Source organism: Pelodiscus sinensis, chromosome 19 (assembly GCF_049634645.1).
Source record: "Pelodiscus sinensis isolate JC-2024 chromosome 19, ASM4963464v1, whole genome shotgun sequence".
NCBI lineage: Eukaryota > Metazoa > Chordata > Testudines > Trionychidae > Pelodiscus > Pelodiscus sinensis.
The window spans coordinates 20,247,753-20,263,194 of record NC_134729.1 but is presented as its reverse complement, the minus strand read 5'-3'; the positions used below and the strand labels follow the sequence as shown (position 1 = coordinate 20,263,194).

Sequence of the window (15,442 nt, the reverse complement as noted above, 5' to 3'; positions counted from 1 at the left end):
CCTGGGCTGGGGGGGCAGGGACTTTCCTTTAGGGGGTGTACAGCACCTGGCACCGGATTACCCACGCACGGGGGAAGGTGTGTGCAGGGGGCGGCTTGTTCCTCCCCTGGGCAGAGCCCGGCAGCCAGCCCAGAGGTTGGGTTTTCCCCAGGAGCTGAGCCGGGGCAGGCCCAGGAGGAGGAAGAACAGGCTGAGTGAGGCAGGCAGGCGCTGAGAGGGCGGGACCAGAGCGAGTTGAAAGTCCCCAGCTTGGCTCACTCCGGCTCCTCTCCGCCCGATCGCACCATGAGCCGCTGGCTGCTGCTTGCCCTGGCGCTCTGGGCTGTGAGCGGAGGGGACGCTCTGCCAGCCTGTAACTACCCGCCCAGGCTCTGGTGCAGCTCCTGGAAAATCGCTGTGGCCTGCCAGGTAAGATTGAGGGGGTGACTCCGGGCAGCACCTGCAGCTCTGTCCGCAGGGAGCTCTGACAGGGGGCTGGCATCCACCCCGCTCTGCCCTAGGGGGTTGGCCCCAGGTGCCTCTGCTGTGGGGAAAGAGAACCCACCCGGTCCTTTTCCGGACTGCAAAGAAACCAGCCCGGAGCCCCGGCAAATCGGGGGGCAGTCGTGTACCCACAGATACGCCAATGCCAGTGCTACCCACGGGACCCACAGCAGGTCCCTTCCCAGCCCTCGTCCCCTCACGTCCCCTGCCACCGCTGCCTCTTCCCTCCTCGGGCTGGGGCCTGGCACAACTGGATTCAAACGGGACCCAAACTGCCCCCGGCAGCCTCCCGGGCCGCAAGCCCCCAGACCTCCTGTGCAGAGGCACTTCCGGGGTGCAGTGGGGAAGGGAGAAGAGCTTGCTTCTCGGGGCTGGCCGGTGGGCACCCTCTGCTCTCCAGGCACCCTCTGCTCTCCGGGCACCCTCTGCTCTCCAGGCACCCGCAGCCCCGGGCGCTTCAGGAAAATAAGCACCCGGCCGAGCGAGAGGACTCCCGCGCACCCCGGCCGGAGCTCCCGCCTGCCCGGCGTAGAACGTGCCCGTCACCGCGCTCTCTAGGCCCCAGGCTCCGAACTCATCTCCTGTACCGCCCTCTTGGAGCTCTGCCTGGCCGAGCAGCGTTTCTTACTGCACAAAGCGGGGAGAGCCTCGCTCTGGCTGGCTGCCCACGCCTCCCCCTTGCTAGGTCGCCCCCAGAGCTGAAGCCAGGCCTGAGCATCAGGGACGGAGGAGCCCCAGGCTGGCGCTCCCGGGCATTCTCCCCTGTTGGCTCAGAGCTGCCAGCTGGGACTCTGGCCCTATTGCCATCCCCAGAGCAGAGCCGTGCTGCAGCAAACCTCTGGCCTTGGTCACCCTTGCAAGGACGGAGCCGCTCTGCCCTCCCCCAGCGCCTGCTGATACTTCTCCTTTTTTCTGCCTCTGTGAGCACAGCTGCAGCACCATCCTTCCCCGGCCAGCGCGGGAGCTGCTGCCAGGGCCGCAGAGGGCAGGGCTGGGAGACGGGCAGCCCTGGCAACGCTACAACGGCCCAGCTTCGGCCCTGGAGCCTGACCCAGCGATGGGAGCCGTAGCCTGTCCCTATGGGACCCCGCATGCCCGGCTTGACGGGAGCCACAGCCCCTCAGCATGTCCCCATAGACCCCACAGGCCTGGCCCGGCTTGGCGACGGAGCCACAGCCCCGCAGCCTGTCCCCATGGACCCCACAGGCCCGGCCTGGCTTGGCGATGGAGCCATAGCCCCACAGCCTGTCCCCATGGACCTCACAGCCCGGCTTGACGAGAGCCACAGCCCCACAGCCTGTCCCCATGGACCTCACAGCCCAGCTTGATGGGAACCACAGCCCCTCAGCCTGTCCCCATGGACCCCACAGGTCTGGCCTGGCTTGGCAACGGAGCCACAGCCCCTCAGCCTGTCTCCATGGGCCCCCCGGCTCTGGCCCAGCGACAGGAACCATACTGCGTGTTACCGACAGGCTTGTCGGCCAACACCCCAGTTGCAGGGCTGGATTCTGGCCATGGAGCAGAGGCCGGACCTGGGGCCGATGGGATCTGGGAGCAGCGGCAGCCCAGGGGCCTGATCTGCTGGGAGCCAGAAGGAGAAAAGCCCTGAGCGCTCCCGCCGTGGGGGTCTTACCCCTCCCCCCCATCCCTGCGTGGAGCGTGGCCTCCCTTGGCCGACCAGAGCTCTGTTAAACCACAGGGATTGAGGAAATCCCCTTGGAAAGCCCCAGCGGCTGCCTGATGCCTGTCAGGCTTTTCTGCCTCTGTCCCAGCGTCCTGTTTCACTTCCTTTCTGGCCCGGCTCCCTGGAAAGCGGCTGCAGGGCTCTCAGCTCCCTTCCCCTCCGGTTCAGACAGTCTGGGCTGGAGACCAGCACCCGGGCATGCAAAATCCTCCGTGGGCTTCTACTTAAACAGGAGCGTGACCCCAGGTGGCACCCTGGTCCCCTCCCCCTGCCGGTCCCGTCTGCCCAGGGCTCCTGAGGAATTCACTTTGCCCCCAGCCCCCTGGCTGTTGCATAGAGAGGTTGAGCCCAGCAGCTGCTGGAGCACTCTGGGGCCTCGCGGCAGGGCCAGAGTTAGTCTCCAAGTGCCCCTGCAGCATGTCCTCCCCCCTGTGAACAGGAGCTGCAGCCCCACGGCGTTTGTCTGAGTCCCAGCTACTCTTCGGGGCAGGGCCAGCACCGTCGGTCCGGGCCTGGGTCCGCTTGTCCTAACCTAGTGGTCACCAACCAGTCGATCGGGATCGATTGGGAGATCTTGGAGCCTCTGACAGGTGATCCTGACTGGTTTGGCCAAGAGGCTCTCAAGAGCAGCACTTCAGCTGCCCCTCCCTGAACTGCTGCTCATCTCCTGTCCTTTCCCCTGGAGCTGTTCCTCCCCAGGAGCCGTGCTTGTTGGGCAGGGCAGGGAAGGGAGAGGAGGGGCGCAGATGTCGGGGTGCCTCCTCTCCCACCCTGTATTCTATTTCCATAGAACAGGGCGGGGGGTGCACAACAGGGTTTGGGATGGAGGGAGTTTGCTGGCTGCTTTGGAGAGCGGTGCAGGGCCAGGGCAGGGATGAGTCTACCTTAGCCCCATTGCACCACCACCCAGGTAAGCAGTGTCCATCTGGAACCATGCTCTGAACCCCTGCCCCAGTCATGCACCCCCCTCCTGCATCCCAAACTCCTGAGCCCCCTGGACCCAAACTCCCTTACAGAGCCTGTACCCTGAACCCCCTCCTGCACCCCAACTCCCTGCCCCAGGCTCAGCTCAGAGCCCCTCTCACACTCCAAATCCCTTAGCCCAAGACCAGAGCCTGCACCCCAGCCTGGTGAAAAGGAGGGAGGAGGGAGGACGGAGTGAGCAGGGGCGGGGCCTCAGGGAAGGAGGCGGGGCCAAGGTGTGTGGGTTTGCGGTAGATCCCGGATCGCACGTCAACTCAAAAAGTGATCGCGTGCTTAAAAAGGTTGGAGACCCCTGTCCTAACCCCTCCGCTCCCTCCTCTCCCCCGTGTCTCCCTCTGCCCCCAGGTGGAGAAGCAATGCCCCAACTTCCACCACCGCACCCCGGCAGCCAACCCGGTGTCTCTGAGCCTGTATTACGAGAGCCTGTGTCCAGGCTGTACTGGCTTTCTGGTCGTCCAGCTCTTCCCCACCTGGGTGATGCTGCAGGACATCATGAACATCACACTGGTGCCCTACGGAAACGCCGCGGTAAGAACCGGCGCCTCCCGCTGCAGCGGGGTTCTGTCCCCGCAGCCTGCTCTCCCCTCCGCCCGCGGCCCCGATCCTGGCGGCGGTGGGACCAGGGGGAAGAGTGAGCGCAGGCGTGGCACGTGAGGAGGTGGGACAAGCGCGGAGGGGTGCGAGGGCCGAGGGGGTGGGGCATATGGGATGAACGGGGGGGAGGAGGAGTGTCGTGACTCAGTTTCCCTCGCAGGAGAAGAACGTCAGCGGGAAGTGGCAGTTTGATTGCCAGCACGGCCAGGAGGAGTGTCTGGGGAATATGATTGAGGTGAGACCGGCCCCCCCACCGCCTTAGGCGTGGGGAGGGGGCTGCCTGTGGAATGTGCCGGGTAGCAGGGTTTGGGGGTGGGGGGGAGCCAGTGGCTCCTAGGAGGCCCCCTGCCCTGGTCCCGTCCTCGGTGACATGGGGGGGGGGGGAGCATGTCACTGAGCCACAGTGACTTGGACTTTTTGGGTGAGGGAGGGGGCAGGGCTGACTGTGTCACTGCCCTGGAGATGGGGCGCGTGGTGAGACCTGCCTGGGACTAGCAGGGGGTGGTCTCTCGTCCTCGCTGGGGCCAGGGAAGGAGCACAGAGCCCCCCTCCCCGCCGCAGGGCAGAGTCCAGGGACCGCGGGGGAGGCTGTACGGGGGGTCAGGAGCCTGGTCTGCGGGGAGGGTGCCCGTGAGCCAGGCCATCCCAAGGCGAAAGCCAGAAAGCGGCATCTCCCGCTGGGCCTTCCATCGAGAACAGACTGGGGCGGGGGGCTCCCCTTAACGGCCCCATTCTAGGCCTCTCAGCCTGGTCCTGCCCCGGGGAAAGAGCCCTGAATGGCTACTCAGTGGAGTGTGGAGCCCCCCGGGTAGCCGTTCCTTCCCCCACCCCAGCAGGGGAACTGGCCACGCTGGGCTGGCTGGCTACAGAGCCTCTGGGGCTCGACGGGCCGGGCTCCTGCTCCTGGCTGCGTTCCCACTGGGCTAACCCGCCCTGCTCTTCCAGACCTGCCTGATGAACCAGCTGCGGGACGTCGATCAGTATTTCCCGGTGATCTTCTGCATGGAATCCGGCAGCTCCGTGGTCGACAACCTCGCCGCTGTACGTTGGCCACGCTCCGGGCCCAGAGCTCTAACACTCCGTGGGCTCAAGTTGGGGGGAGGGGTAACCCCAGCGGGCTGGTCTCTGCACCCATCCCACAGTGACCCCCCTTCCACGCCCCTCATTCCCCCGCCCAGGTCAGAGCAGGGGTCTTGTCCCACGGCCCGTAACAGCTGGGCGTTTCCTGCCAGTCTGCGTCTGGTGGGACGTCCGGCCGTGGCCGCTGGAACTTCGTGACAAGGCTGCGGCCACGTCAGTTTCCAGCCAAGTCTCACCTGGATCATGAGGTCGCTTTCTTCTCCGTGTGCCATGAGGCACTGCCCCGGCTCTGCCGCAGTGAGGGCCGGGTGCAGGAGAGGTAGGATGTGCTCTGGAGACTGCAGCAGACGCTCGGGGTGGGGTAGAGCTTTGCCCCGTGGCTTCTGCTCCCCAGTAACCAGCTCTCTATGCTGGCTCTGACCGCCCTTCCCGTCGCAGTGTCTGAAGATCTATGCCCCGGACACCAAGCTGGCCGACATCCAAGCGTGCGTGACGGGGGACGTAGGGAACAAGCTGATGCATCACAACGCTCAGCTGACAGCCGCCCTCGACCCGCCCCATAAATACGTGCCGTGGATCCTCGTCAACGGGGTAAGGGGCAGGGGGTGGAATGAATGGGGGGGCGGGTTCGGAGAACCGGAGCCGGAAGCTTAGCGCAGAGGCCACGTGCCACCAGGCCCACTGCAAGCCGTGCCCACGTGGGCGATCCTGCACATGCCCTGGCGGGTGGCTCTTCCGGCACAGCTGGGGCGTCCATAGGCCTGCCCAGGGTTGCCAACTGCCTTATCGTGCAAACCCAAAGACTCCTGCCCCACCCCTTCCCTGAGGCCACGCCCCTTCCCTGAGGCCACGCCTCCGTCCTGCCTCTTCTCTAAAGCTCCGCCCCCATTCATTCTATCCTTCCCCATCCATCACTCGCTCCGCCCTGCCACACTTTCACCGCGTTGGGGCAGGGAGTTGCCGCGAGGGAAGAGGGTGCGGGCTCCGGGAGGCAGTTTGGGTGTGGGAGCAGGGAGGGCAGCTTTGGGAGGGGTGCTGGAGTGGGTGTGGGAGCGTAGCACGTATCTTGGGCGGTTCCCAAAAGCGAGCGCCACACCCTCTGGTGGCAGCTCTTTGGCGGGGCAGGCCAGGATGCATCACCCCCGCAACTCCCATTGGCTGTGGCCCCGGCCAATGGGAGCTGTGGAGTCAGTGCTCAGGGCAAGGGCCTCGTGTGGACAATCCCTCCCCCCCCCCAGGCCTTTCTTGGAGCAGAGCAAGGCCGGCAGGAAGTCTGCCTTAGCCCCACTGCACTGCTGGGGGTTCCCAAGCCCTTTTATATCACCCAGACCTCCTGTGCATTTCTGTTTCAAAACTGAAGGGGAGGAGGGAAAGCTTCAGGAGCCAATCCCATTGGCCGGTTTCTGGCCAATGGGAGCCGTCTGTTTGAATAACCGAGTGCCAGGAAGAACCACCTCCTCTCTCCTGGGCTCAGCTATTCACACAAGCACGTGGCCAGGCAGGCTGGCTGGCTGGGAAATGTTTTAAGCTCTGCAAGCCTTAGCTCTGCAGGCAAGCAGGCTGGTTTGGCTGCTGGCTGGTAAGTCTTCTGGCCATAGCCTGCCTCTGGTACCCCAGCCCCTCTCTTCCTCAACCCTCTCCCCCCATAATCAACAAACCCAAATCCTCTGCCTTCCTCCTGCACCCCTACCCCCTCCCAGAGCTGACACCCCAATCCCCTCCTACTCTGGGTCACATCCCAGCCCCCTGCATTCCAGTCCCTTGCGTCCTTCACCCAAACTCCCTCCCAGACTCCATTCTCCCTCCTGCACCCCAGTCCCTCACCCCAAGCTCCCTTCTGCACCCAACCTCCACCCCAGACCCCACATCTCCATTTATATCATGGAAGGGTGCAGCCCTCAACTACTTTCCAAAATCTCGGAGTGGCCCCCTGTCAAAAATGATTGCCCCCCTCTGTGCCAGGGGCATAGCGCTCCCCTGCCTGACACCGTGTACGTCACTCACACCCGTTCTGCCCAGGTAACGCAGCATCCCCGCTTGGCACAGGTGTGACGCACGCCCCTGTTAAGGCAACGAGATCACAGATGTGGGCAATTGGGACGGACGCAGGTGGAGAGAGGCACCTATCGACGAAACACACCCAAATATTGGGCCAGTCCCTATAAATTGAGGCCATCTGGTCACTCGGTGGCCCTGCGTGGTGAGGGCCTTTGATGCTGACTTTGCCGGGTCGGCTGCGTGTTGTGCACCGGGGCCGTCGCCCCCAAGCGGCAGCGCTGTGCTCAGACACAAGCCCTGGCTTTGAGCTGCTAAGCGTCAGGCTCAGTCTGCAGCTGCTCAGGGAAACGGCCACCGCTGAAGGCTGTGGGCACCCGGCAGGCCACCGCCGCAGCCAGGTGGCACCCTCCGATCTCGCCCTCGCGTCGGGAGCAGAGCGCTGCAGGGCTGCCACACGGGGGCCAGGCAGCCACCCTCGCAAAAGGCCTGCCTCGACTGCCGGAGAAACCTGGCTTCTCGGGCCAGCTGCTGAGCACGGGAATGGGCCGCTCCAGCCACTGACCCAATTTGTCCCCTCTCTCCGGCTCAGAAACACACGGACACGCTGCAGGCCCGAGCCCAGTCGGCTCTGTTCCAGCTGGTCTGTGAGCTGTACACGGTGAGTGGCCCCTGGGAATGCATCAGACTCTGGGTGGGCAGCCGTGCCCGATGCACTACGGTTGCAGCGCCCTGTTCCCCAGGCTCCGGGTAATGAGCTGCAGGAGCACCTGACTGGTGCTAGGTTTGGGGGTGCTGGGCTAGCTGTAGCCCGCCCGCCTCCCCAGCTGGGTGCCAACTGGGGCTAAAGGCCAGGGGCTGCGGGGAGCCTCCCCAGCTGGAGGGGAAGGAAGGGGAGCCATGCAATGACCAGGGGCGCGTCCTCTTTACACCCCTCCCTGTGTCTGGAGTGGCGCGGGGATCCCTGAATGCTCTCTCTCTGCAGGGTGAAAAGCCAGATGCCTGCAAAGACAAGGCGATTCTTCAGAAGACCGAAAATCTCTGCCTGAATTAACCCCCAGCCTAGGGCCCCTGCCTGCACCCCAGCGTGTGGCCTTGCAGTCGGGGCGCCCTGACAGCCAGAGGCAGCAGGGGATCTATTTTGGCTAGGTCTGAGGCTGGCTGCGGGCTCATGCCCAATACATTCTGCTGCAGTGGAGCTGGGAGAAAAGGCACGAGACGGTTTGAATTGGAATTGGAATTGGAAGCCTCTCTTCTGGCCAGGTGGCAACAGCAGGGCCTGCGGAGGGGGGAAGCAGGTTAAAAGAGCAAGTGCTGCTGGAGAGAGGCATTTGGTCACCCGGAGGCAGCCTGGCCAGCAGGGGCTGGGAAGGGCTTCCGGCTGCCTAGGCCTGGATCCCCTGATCTTCTTGGCCCTTCTCTCCGCTGGCTGCCCTCTCTGGCCTCTCCAGCTCTCTGTACAGGTTCAGTAAGGGAGGGTACCTTCTGTCTCGCTCTCCCTGGGCTGGAACCTGCAGACGTTCCAACCCTACAGCTCTGGGAGGTGGTTCCCCAGCAGTTTCCTTAGGTTGTGCCGCTCGCAGGGCGCTGTGCCTGTGGCAGGGAACGAGGCTGATTGGCCGACTGATGCTTGACCCTTTGCCTCTACTGATGCCTTATGTGAACTAGCTCCTCTGGCCCCTCTAACCACCAACAGCGCCAGGTCCTCAAACATCCTGCCCCCCTCCAGGAAATGTCCCTGGGTCACTAGGCTCCATGATCCTGCACAAACAGACCGATGCCTTCCCCTCCCCAGGCTGTCGCTTGCTCCCTTCTCGCTGCTGTACTGGTGTTGGTGTCCCAAATACAGATTCCTGGGGCTCGGGTTAAGAATGTCCTTCTTGCCAATGAATGTCATTGAGTCACTTCCTGGCCGCCTCGTCTCTCATTGAGGGCCTCTCTTGAATCTGGCCCTGAGCCCGGGTCTGGGGTGGAGATGTTGGTTACTATGCTCTGAAGAAATGTAACAAAGGGTTTCCCTTTGGCTGCAGCTGCTCTCACGTCACCCTCGGCAGGGGCGGCACCTCACTCACAGGTATTGCAATATGGGCATTTGCTTTCAGTCAAAGAGAGGCTCTGGGAAGCCAAGGGCCTTCTAATCTTTTCCGTCCATGTGCAATTTTTTCCCACTTGTGTGGAATAATTTTTTATATGCACCAACACATGTGTGAGTGTGCACCACCAGTAGAAACAAAGCCTAGCGGTGGGTGCTCTGCTCAGCAGCTAGCCAACATCTGAATCTCTCCTGAGCGGCCTCTCAAGTGCACAGCTTCCAGGGTACACAGCCCTTTCCCCCCCCCCCCCCCCCATGGCCAAATGATGTGACAGGAAGCCTGGGACAAACTCCGGGGCGGGCAGGGGAAGGAGACAAGACTCAGCTCTGGAGACCAGATGCCTTATATCAGGGCCCTGGGGAGCTTCCACTAGGCTGAGTCAGGAAATGCTCAGTGTTTTTAAGTGCTATAGTGAGTTCCCTGTGGTTTCACTGCAGTAGCTTTCTCATGCGGTGGTGGCTGCTGAGCCCAGCTGACTGGAAGAGGAGGCCCACGGCCTTCTCTAGGTGTTTTGCAAAGTCTTGCAAAGTGAGCTTAACTAACCAGCTGACCAGACCTTGCCCTGGCACTGTCCCCTTAGTCTAGGGGTCCCTTAGACCCCTCCTCTCACCTGGCGCTCCTCCATCTCTTGAGCGGGACCCATGTGTACCCCTGGGGATGCTTGCTGCTCTAGCCCAGGCCAGGGGAAGGGAGGGGAGGTGTGTTCCAGATGCGGGTGCCCAGGAGAAGTCCGGCGGTTACTCAGGAAACAGCTACAGGAGGGGAACGCGGAGCACAGCCCGAAACGCAGAATGGGTCACGGTGACGCCAAAGCCCAGCCAGGCGTTGCCCTGTTTTGTGTGGGGGGGTGTTTGCACGGGGAGACGTGCAGCCCTTGGGGCAGTGCTGCCCTGTGACTGCTCGGGGGGGAAGCCGGCTCTGTCTGGCCTGGCCTGGACCCACCCGGAAAATGCTGCAAGCCCCATAATGTGAGCGCAGCCCGGGGGAGGTGCTGGGGGGGGTAACAGGGTCACAGAGGGGAGCCAGTTGCAGGGGGCACAGAGCGGGGGCGGCACACACGGGGGGGGGAGCCCTGCTGGGACGTCTGGGCCAAGACCAGTGTGATCCAGGCTCCAGTACCAGGCTCCATGCCTCGGTAGCTGGCATGGCCACTGTCTGCACAGGGCACTTCCGCCTCGGTAGCTGGCATGGCCACTGTCTGCACAGGGCACTTCCGCCTCGGTAGCTGGCATGGCCTTCTCTGGCACAGGACACTTCCGCCTCGGTAGCTGCCATGGCCACTGTCTGCACAGGGCGCTTCCGCCTCGGTAGCTGTCATGGCCGCGCGCTTCCCCGGAAGCGGAAGGAGCAGCTCCGTCACATGACTCAGACGGGCCCAGCCGGCTCCCCCCCACATGTCAGGCGGCGGAAGGGCCGGAGCGAAGGAACCGCGCGGAGCCGACCCGAGAAACGGGACCATCCGGGGGGCAAAGGTCGAGGTCAGCCGGCGCCGCCCCTCCCCCCCCCCACTGAGCTCTGACGAGGCGGTGCCCCCTCCCCCCCCACACGGTGCTGCCTTTGACCCCGCGCACGAGCCATGACACCCACCTGAGGGGCGGGGCTACTGGGGGGGCAGGGGACATGGGCGGGGGGGTTACTGGGGGGGGCAGGGGACATGGGCGGGGGGGTTACTGGGGGGGCAGGGGACACGTGTGAGGCGGGGGGACGGGGCAGCACCCTGGGGGGAGGGGCAGGCTGAAGGGAGGGTCTCCTAGGACGGGTGTGGACCTGCAGACTAGGGATGTGACTAGCTGACTATCCGAGCAGCAAATCAGAGACTATCCGAGAGAGGCAGCAATGGGGGGGGGGGGGGGGGAGCAGGAGCCGGTGCTGGGGGGAGCTGGCTTAAAAGCCGGTCCCCCCCCCCCCCCCCCCAGCACCATCGCTTCAGGGGAGGCAGAGGCACAGCCGGGGACGAGGCGTGAGCTGCCCCCCCCCCCCCACTTCGCTTCAGTCTTTTAAATATATTAAGAGCCTGGTGGCTCTTCATACATTCCACTGCAGCTCTTCCCTTCGCCGCCCCCCCCCCCAACAACTAATTGACTAGTCAATGGAAACTCTATCAGTCAGTCGATGAGCTGATTAAATGCCATTTAACATCCCTACTGCAGGCTGGTGCCTTGGGGAGAGGGGGTGGAGGGGGGCAGTGGACCCTGCCAGTCACAAGAGCCCCTGCCCCTACATCTGGCGCAGGTAGTGGATGACATTGATGTGTGGGAAGCAAGGTGGTGCCATTCTGGGCACCAGCACCTTGGCACCTAATGCAGCAGCTTGGATCCCCCTGCCTAGATGCTTTGTTTCTCTTTGGCTCAGGTGTGGCTGGTCCTTGGGGGAGCAACCTGGTCGCTGTGGATGTGCTGAGCCACGATGCTTGCCTGGGGCAGACAAATGTGTATTGGCTTCGCGGGCTACTGCAAACCCTTTTTCAGAGGCCGATTCCTGCTGGTTACAAACACTGTGAGCTGTGGGGCTCTCCTGGCAACTGGTGACACCCTGCAGCAGACATGGGAAATGAGGAAGGACCCATCCAGGAAACGGGAGCTGAGCCGCACAGGTCTGTCTACTGTGAGCTTGTTTGTTAGCCAGCATCTGTAATGTACGAGCGGTGGGCAGGGCATCTGTCGCTCACAAAGAACCAGCCTTTGCCCCACCTCAAGACAGAACCCAGCGGATTACAGTGGATGAGAAGCCGGATATTAATCAATGGTGCCCTTGTAGCCAAGAAGGCTAAGGGCATATTGGGGTCTATTAGTAGGAGCATTGCCAGCAAGTCAAGGGAAGTGCTCGTTCCTTTTTATTCAGCACTGGTGAGGCCGCATCTGGAGTATTGCGTCCAATTCTGGGGCCCCCATTACAGAGAGGATGTGGATGCGTTGGAGAGAGTCCAGCGGAGGGCAACCAAAATGATTAGGGGGCTGGACTTGCTCGCCAGCCGCGCGGTTCAGCACGCTGCACATGCGCAGACCGCGCTGCGCATGCGCTGATCGTGCTGCGGTGCCGTGCCAGGCTATACTCTACTCGCCCGTGGTGAGTAGATTACCTAAATTGCTGAGCCCTGCTTATGAGGAGAGGCTGAGGGATTTGGGCTGTTTAGTCTTCAGAAGAGTCGGGGGGATTTGACAGCAGCCTTCAGCTATTTGCAGGAGGGTTCCTAAGAGGATGGCGAGAGGCTGTTCTCAGTGGTGACAGGTGGCAGAACGAGAAGCAATGATCTCAAGTTGCAGTGGGGGAGGTCTAGACTGGATATTAGGAAAAACTATTTCCCTGGGAAGATGGGGAAGCACTGGGCTGGGTTCCCGAGGGAGGGGGTGGAATCACCATCCCTAGAGGTTTTTACATCCTGGCTTGACACATCCCTGGCTGGGATGGTTTAGTTGGGGTTAATCCTGGTTTGGGCAGAGGGTTTGTCTCAGTGGCCTCCCGAGGTCTCTTCCAGCCCTAGGATTTTACGATTCATGCAGGACCCATTGACCTATTTATCTGGTGTAAATGCAGTGAGGGGCGTCTTCATGTCTGGCTCTGCCAGCCAGTGATTTCTGCAGCTCTTAAGTAGGGATGTTAAGTATCGGTTAATTAACTAATTGAGTAGCCGATGGAATTTCCATCGGTTAGTCGATGGGGGAAGGGGTTGCTCCTGCTGCGGTTCTGCACTTTAAATGTAGTAAGAGCCCAGATCTGCCGCCCCTGCCCCACACTGTGGAGACGATGTGGGAGGGAACTGGCTTTTAAGCTGGCTCCCCCCCCAGCTCCTGCTCCCCCCCCCTTTGCTGCCTCTGATACGGGGGGGCGGGGAAAGTAATTAGTCGAGTACTCACTTGACTATCCAATAAGCCTGTGCTTGTCCAGTGGTCGAGAACTCAGCTAGTTGCTCCTATCCTTACTCTTAAGCCTGACCTGCCGACACCTTTGGGTGGGAATAGAGTGCTGGAAACAGCACATGGGGTCTACTCGACATGTATTATAATTGTGTAGGGGACCCCACTATGCTGGGTAAATCCACATGCAGAGCCTGAGAGAGGGTCTGTCCTGACCAGGTCAGATCCAGACAAAGGAAGATGGAGACGGAGGCCTAGAGAGAATGTGAGATGCCCAGAGATGTCAGTGGTAGAGCTGGGGCATGTACCTAGCTCTCTCAGATCCTGCGCAGTGGTCTAATGATTTGGTGAGCATTCCTCTGGTGCATGAAGCTCTTCCGATCTGTTAACTGCTGGAGTCAAGCTTCCCAGCACAGCCCAACCCCTGTGTTAGCCATTCTGCTTTTAGGGCCATTTTGGTAAGGAGTCGGCTAGCATTCCGACTGAAATCTGCCACCTCTCGCTCCGTGGCAGCGTTTAACTTGCGAGCGGCAAACCCATCGACTTTTAAAAATGAAGCCTCCCGTGTCAACAGTCTGCTTCGTATGACTGGCACCTGTGTACTGCTTCGTGTCCGTGGCCTTGTCTTGTCCGTGGCCTTCCCAGGGCGCGTTCTGCGCGGTGTTTTGTAAAGGGACCGATCGGCTTACGGAGCCGTGTCAATAATGAATGATGACATTGTGCTGGGCCGTTGCATTTATTAATAGGGGGGCCTTTTGTTGCAGCTCGGATGTTCGCTATTGGCTGCAGCATGGGCCCGTTGATGCATTACTGGTACCTCTGGTTAGACGGAGCCTTTCCTGCAAGTGGATTAAAAGGGATGAAAATTGTCCTGAAGAAAGTCTTCATTGACCAGATAGTAGCATCTCCAGCCTTGGGAATCTGGTATTTTCTAGGTAAAACATTTTCTGTCGCTTTGTGTCATGTGATCATTCAAACATGTCCTTCCTGAGACTCTTCTGCATCACGCTGGCCTGTCGTTGGCTGTGAGGGGGCCAGGCCTGCTCCTTACACTTGCAGTGGTCTTCCCTCCTGGCTGGGAGGTGCATTGTCTGGGCTCTATTCCAGCATGTGCATTAAGCAGCTGCATTTGCATGACTCGGAGAATTAAGCCTCCTCCAGCTAGCCCTGTTTTCCCTTTAGCCCAGTGGGTGTGGGGTTGTACCGCCCCATGGAGCTAATGGGAAGAACAGAGTCCTTAGGAGACATGGTCTGTCCTGAAGAACACCGCGCTCACGGCACGGCATGCTGAATGAAAGCACAGCCCATGCCTGCTCCCTCGGGAGAAGAAAATACAGCTGGAAAGCAAGCCCCCTGGCGCTGGGATCACGCTTGCTGGCTAAGTGCCTCCAAGATGTCATCTCAGAAGCTGTAGCGACCCCATGGGGGTGGGAACCAGGCTTCTAATAAAGCATCTAAGGAGCCACGGTTGTTTGCTCACTGCAGCCGCTTGTGCCTTGTACAGGGATGGGGTCGCTGGAGGGGCAGAGGCTGGAGGAAAGCTGGGACGAACTCAGAGAGAAGTTCTGGGAATTTTACAAGGTAAGGCTGCTCCCAGGCCCCTGTTGGCTCTCTCCCCCCTCCCCCTCCTTTCATAATACCTGATTCTCATTCCCAGGCAGACTGGTGCGTCTGGCCAGCAGCTCAGCTGATTAACTTCCTGTTCCTGCCTCCCAAGTATCGGGTGATCTACGTGAATGTGGTGACGTTGGGCTGGGACACGTACCTCTCCTATCTCAAACACAGGGTCAGTATTACCCGCACCCCAGCCTCTAATCCCTGGTGTTGGAGCCTTTGCAGCTCCAGCCAATGCATCCCAGTTGAGTCAGTTTCTTCTTTTGCGTCTGTAGCCCAAGCCGCTGCTCGGTGCCGAGGCTGAGCTGAAGAGCCGCACTGGGGTACGGACTGTGGGCTGACAAGCTGTTCCCTGCTTGGTTTCCATCTGTTCCTGCGAGACGCCCATCACGTACAGATTCCAGCTTTGTTCCTGGGGGAGGAAGCTGGCTCCCACGCAGACCTGAAAAAATAGCTTGATCAAGTGACCAAAATTCGTCCTGGAGACAAATCACTCCCCTTGTCCTGTGATTGACTTGTCCTGAGGATCGTGGAAGAGAAATGCAGGGGAGAGGTCTGCGTCTCTCTGCCGTAGCATTTCACTTGCCAACCGCAAACCCAATGACTTTTTTAAATGAAGAATCACGTGGCGGCAGACTGCCTAATAGGAATGACATTCCTCTTCGCATCTGCAACTAGGTGTCAGAGTGAGCAGAGCGCCTTAAAATAATCCCATGACTTGGAGCCAATTTAATTTATTCTCCCTGTGTGTTCTAGCTGCGTTGCGCTAGAAACGAGGCTGTGCCTAAATGTCACTTTATAAAAAATTAAATGAGATCTCGATGATGCAGCTTGTCTCTTGAAACAGGACCTGCGTCCTAGCATGGGCATGTAAAACTCCCCCCCCAGGGGGAAGGAGGCTGCTCACTTAAAACAGGAGCCATGGGGGTGCTAATGAAGAAACCAGATACTCCGCCTTCTTTGCAGCCAGCGTTAGTGGTCGCAAACACCTGTTCTAGCTCAGCTTCAGCCTAACCTGGCTGCCGCGCTCACACATCAGTAGTCTAAGAGGTTCCTCGGGC

The 15,442-nt window shown here is 60.8% G+C and overlaps 2 protein-coding genes across 3 annotated transcripts; both read left to right on the top strand.

Moving 5' to 3' along the window:
• Positions 1 to 282: 282 nt before the first annotated feature.
• Positions 283 to 8,707, top strand: IFI30 (IFI30 lysosomal thiol reductase). Its single transcript, NM_001317044.1, is given in 7 exon segments — positions 283 to 408; positions 3,497 to 3,679; positions 3,906 to 3,980; positions 4,691 to 4,786; positions 5,264 to 5,416; positions 7,413 to 7,481; positions 7,806 to 8,707. Coding segments are annotated over 7 exon segments (768 nt in total). The 5' UTR covers positions 283 to 285; the 3' UTR covers positions 7,875 to 8,707.
• A 1,515-nt stretch (positions 8,708 to 10,222) lies between these two features.
• MPV17L2 (MPV17 mitochondrial inner membrane protein like 2) lies at positions 10,223 to 15,206 on the top strand. 2 transcript variants are annotated; one of them, XM_075902923.1, is made up of 6 exons: positions 10,223 to 10,385; positions 11,266 to 11,506; positions 13,532 to 13,702; positions 14,272 to 14,348; positions 14,425 to 14,553; positions 14,657 to 15,206. In XM_075902923.1, the coding sequence occupies exons 2-6, from the start codon at positions 11,320 to 11,322 to the stop codon at positions 14,720 to 14,722; spliced, it is 630 nt and encodes a 209-aa protein (XP_075759038.1). In that variant the 5' UTR covers positions 10,223 to 10,385; positions 11,266 to 11,319; the 3' UTR covers positions 14,723 to 15,206. The 2 variants fall into 2 exon arrangements, with proteins under 2 accessions (XP_075759038.1, XP_075759037.1); XM_075902922.1 differs by having other exon boundaries at positions 10,225 to 10,391.
• The last annotated feature ends 236 nt before the right edge of the window (positions 15,207 to 15,442 follow it).

Coding starts and splice junctions, on each gene's coding strand:
- MPV17L2 (XM_075902923.1), top strand. CDS start 11,320: ATGCTTGCCTGGGGCAGACAAATGTGTATTGGCTTCGCGGGCTACTGC. Junction 11,507..13,531: donor ACGGGAGCTGAGCCGCACAG/GTCTGTCTACTG, acceptor CTTTTGTTGCAG/CTCGGATGTTCGCTATTGGC. Junction 14,554..14,656: donor TCTCCTATCTCAAACACAGG/GTCAGTATTACC, acceptor TTGCGTCTGTAG/CCCAAGCCGCTGCTCGGTGC.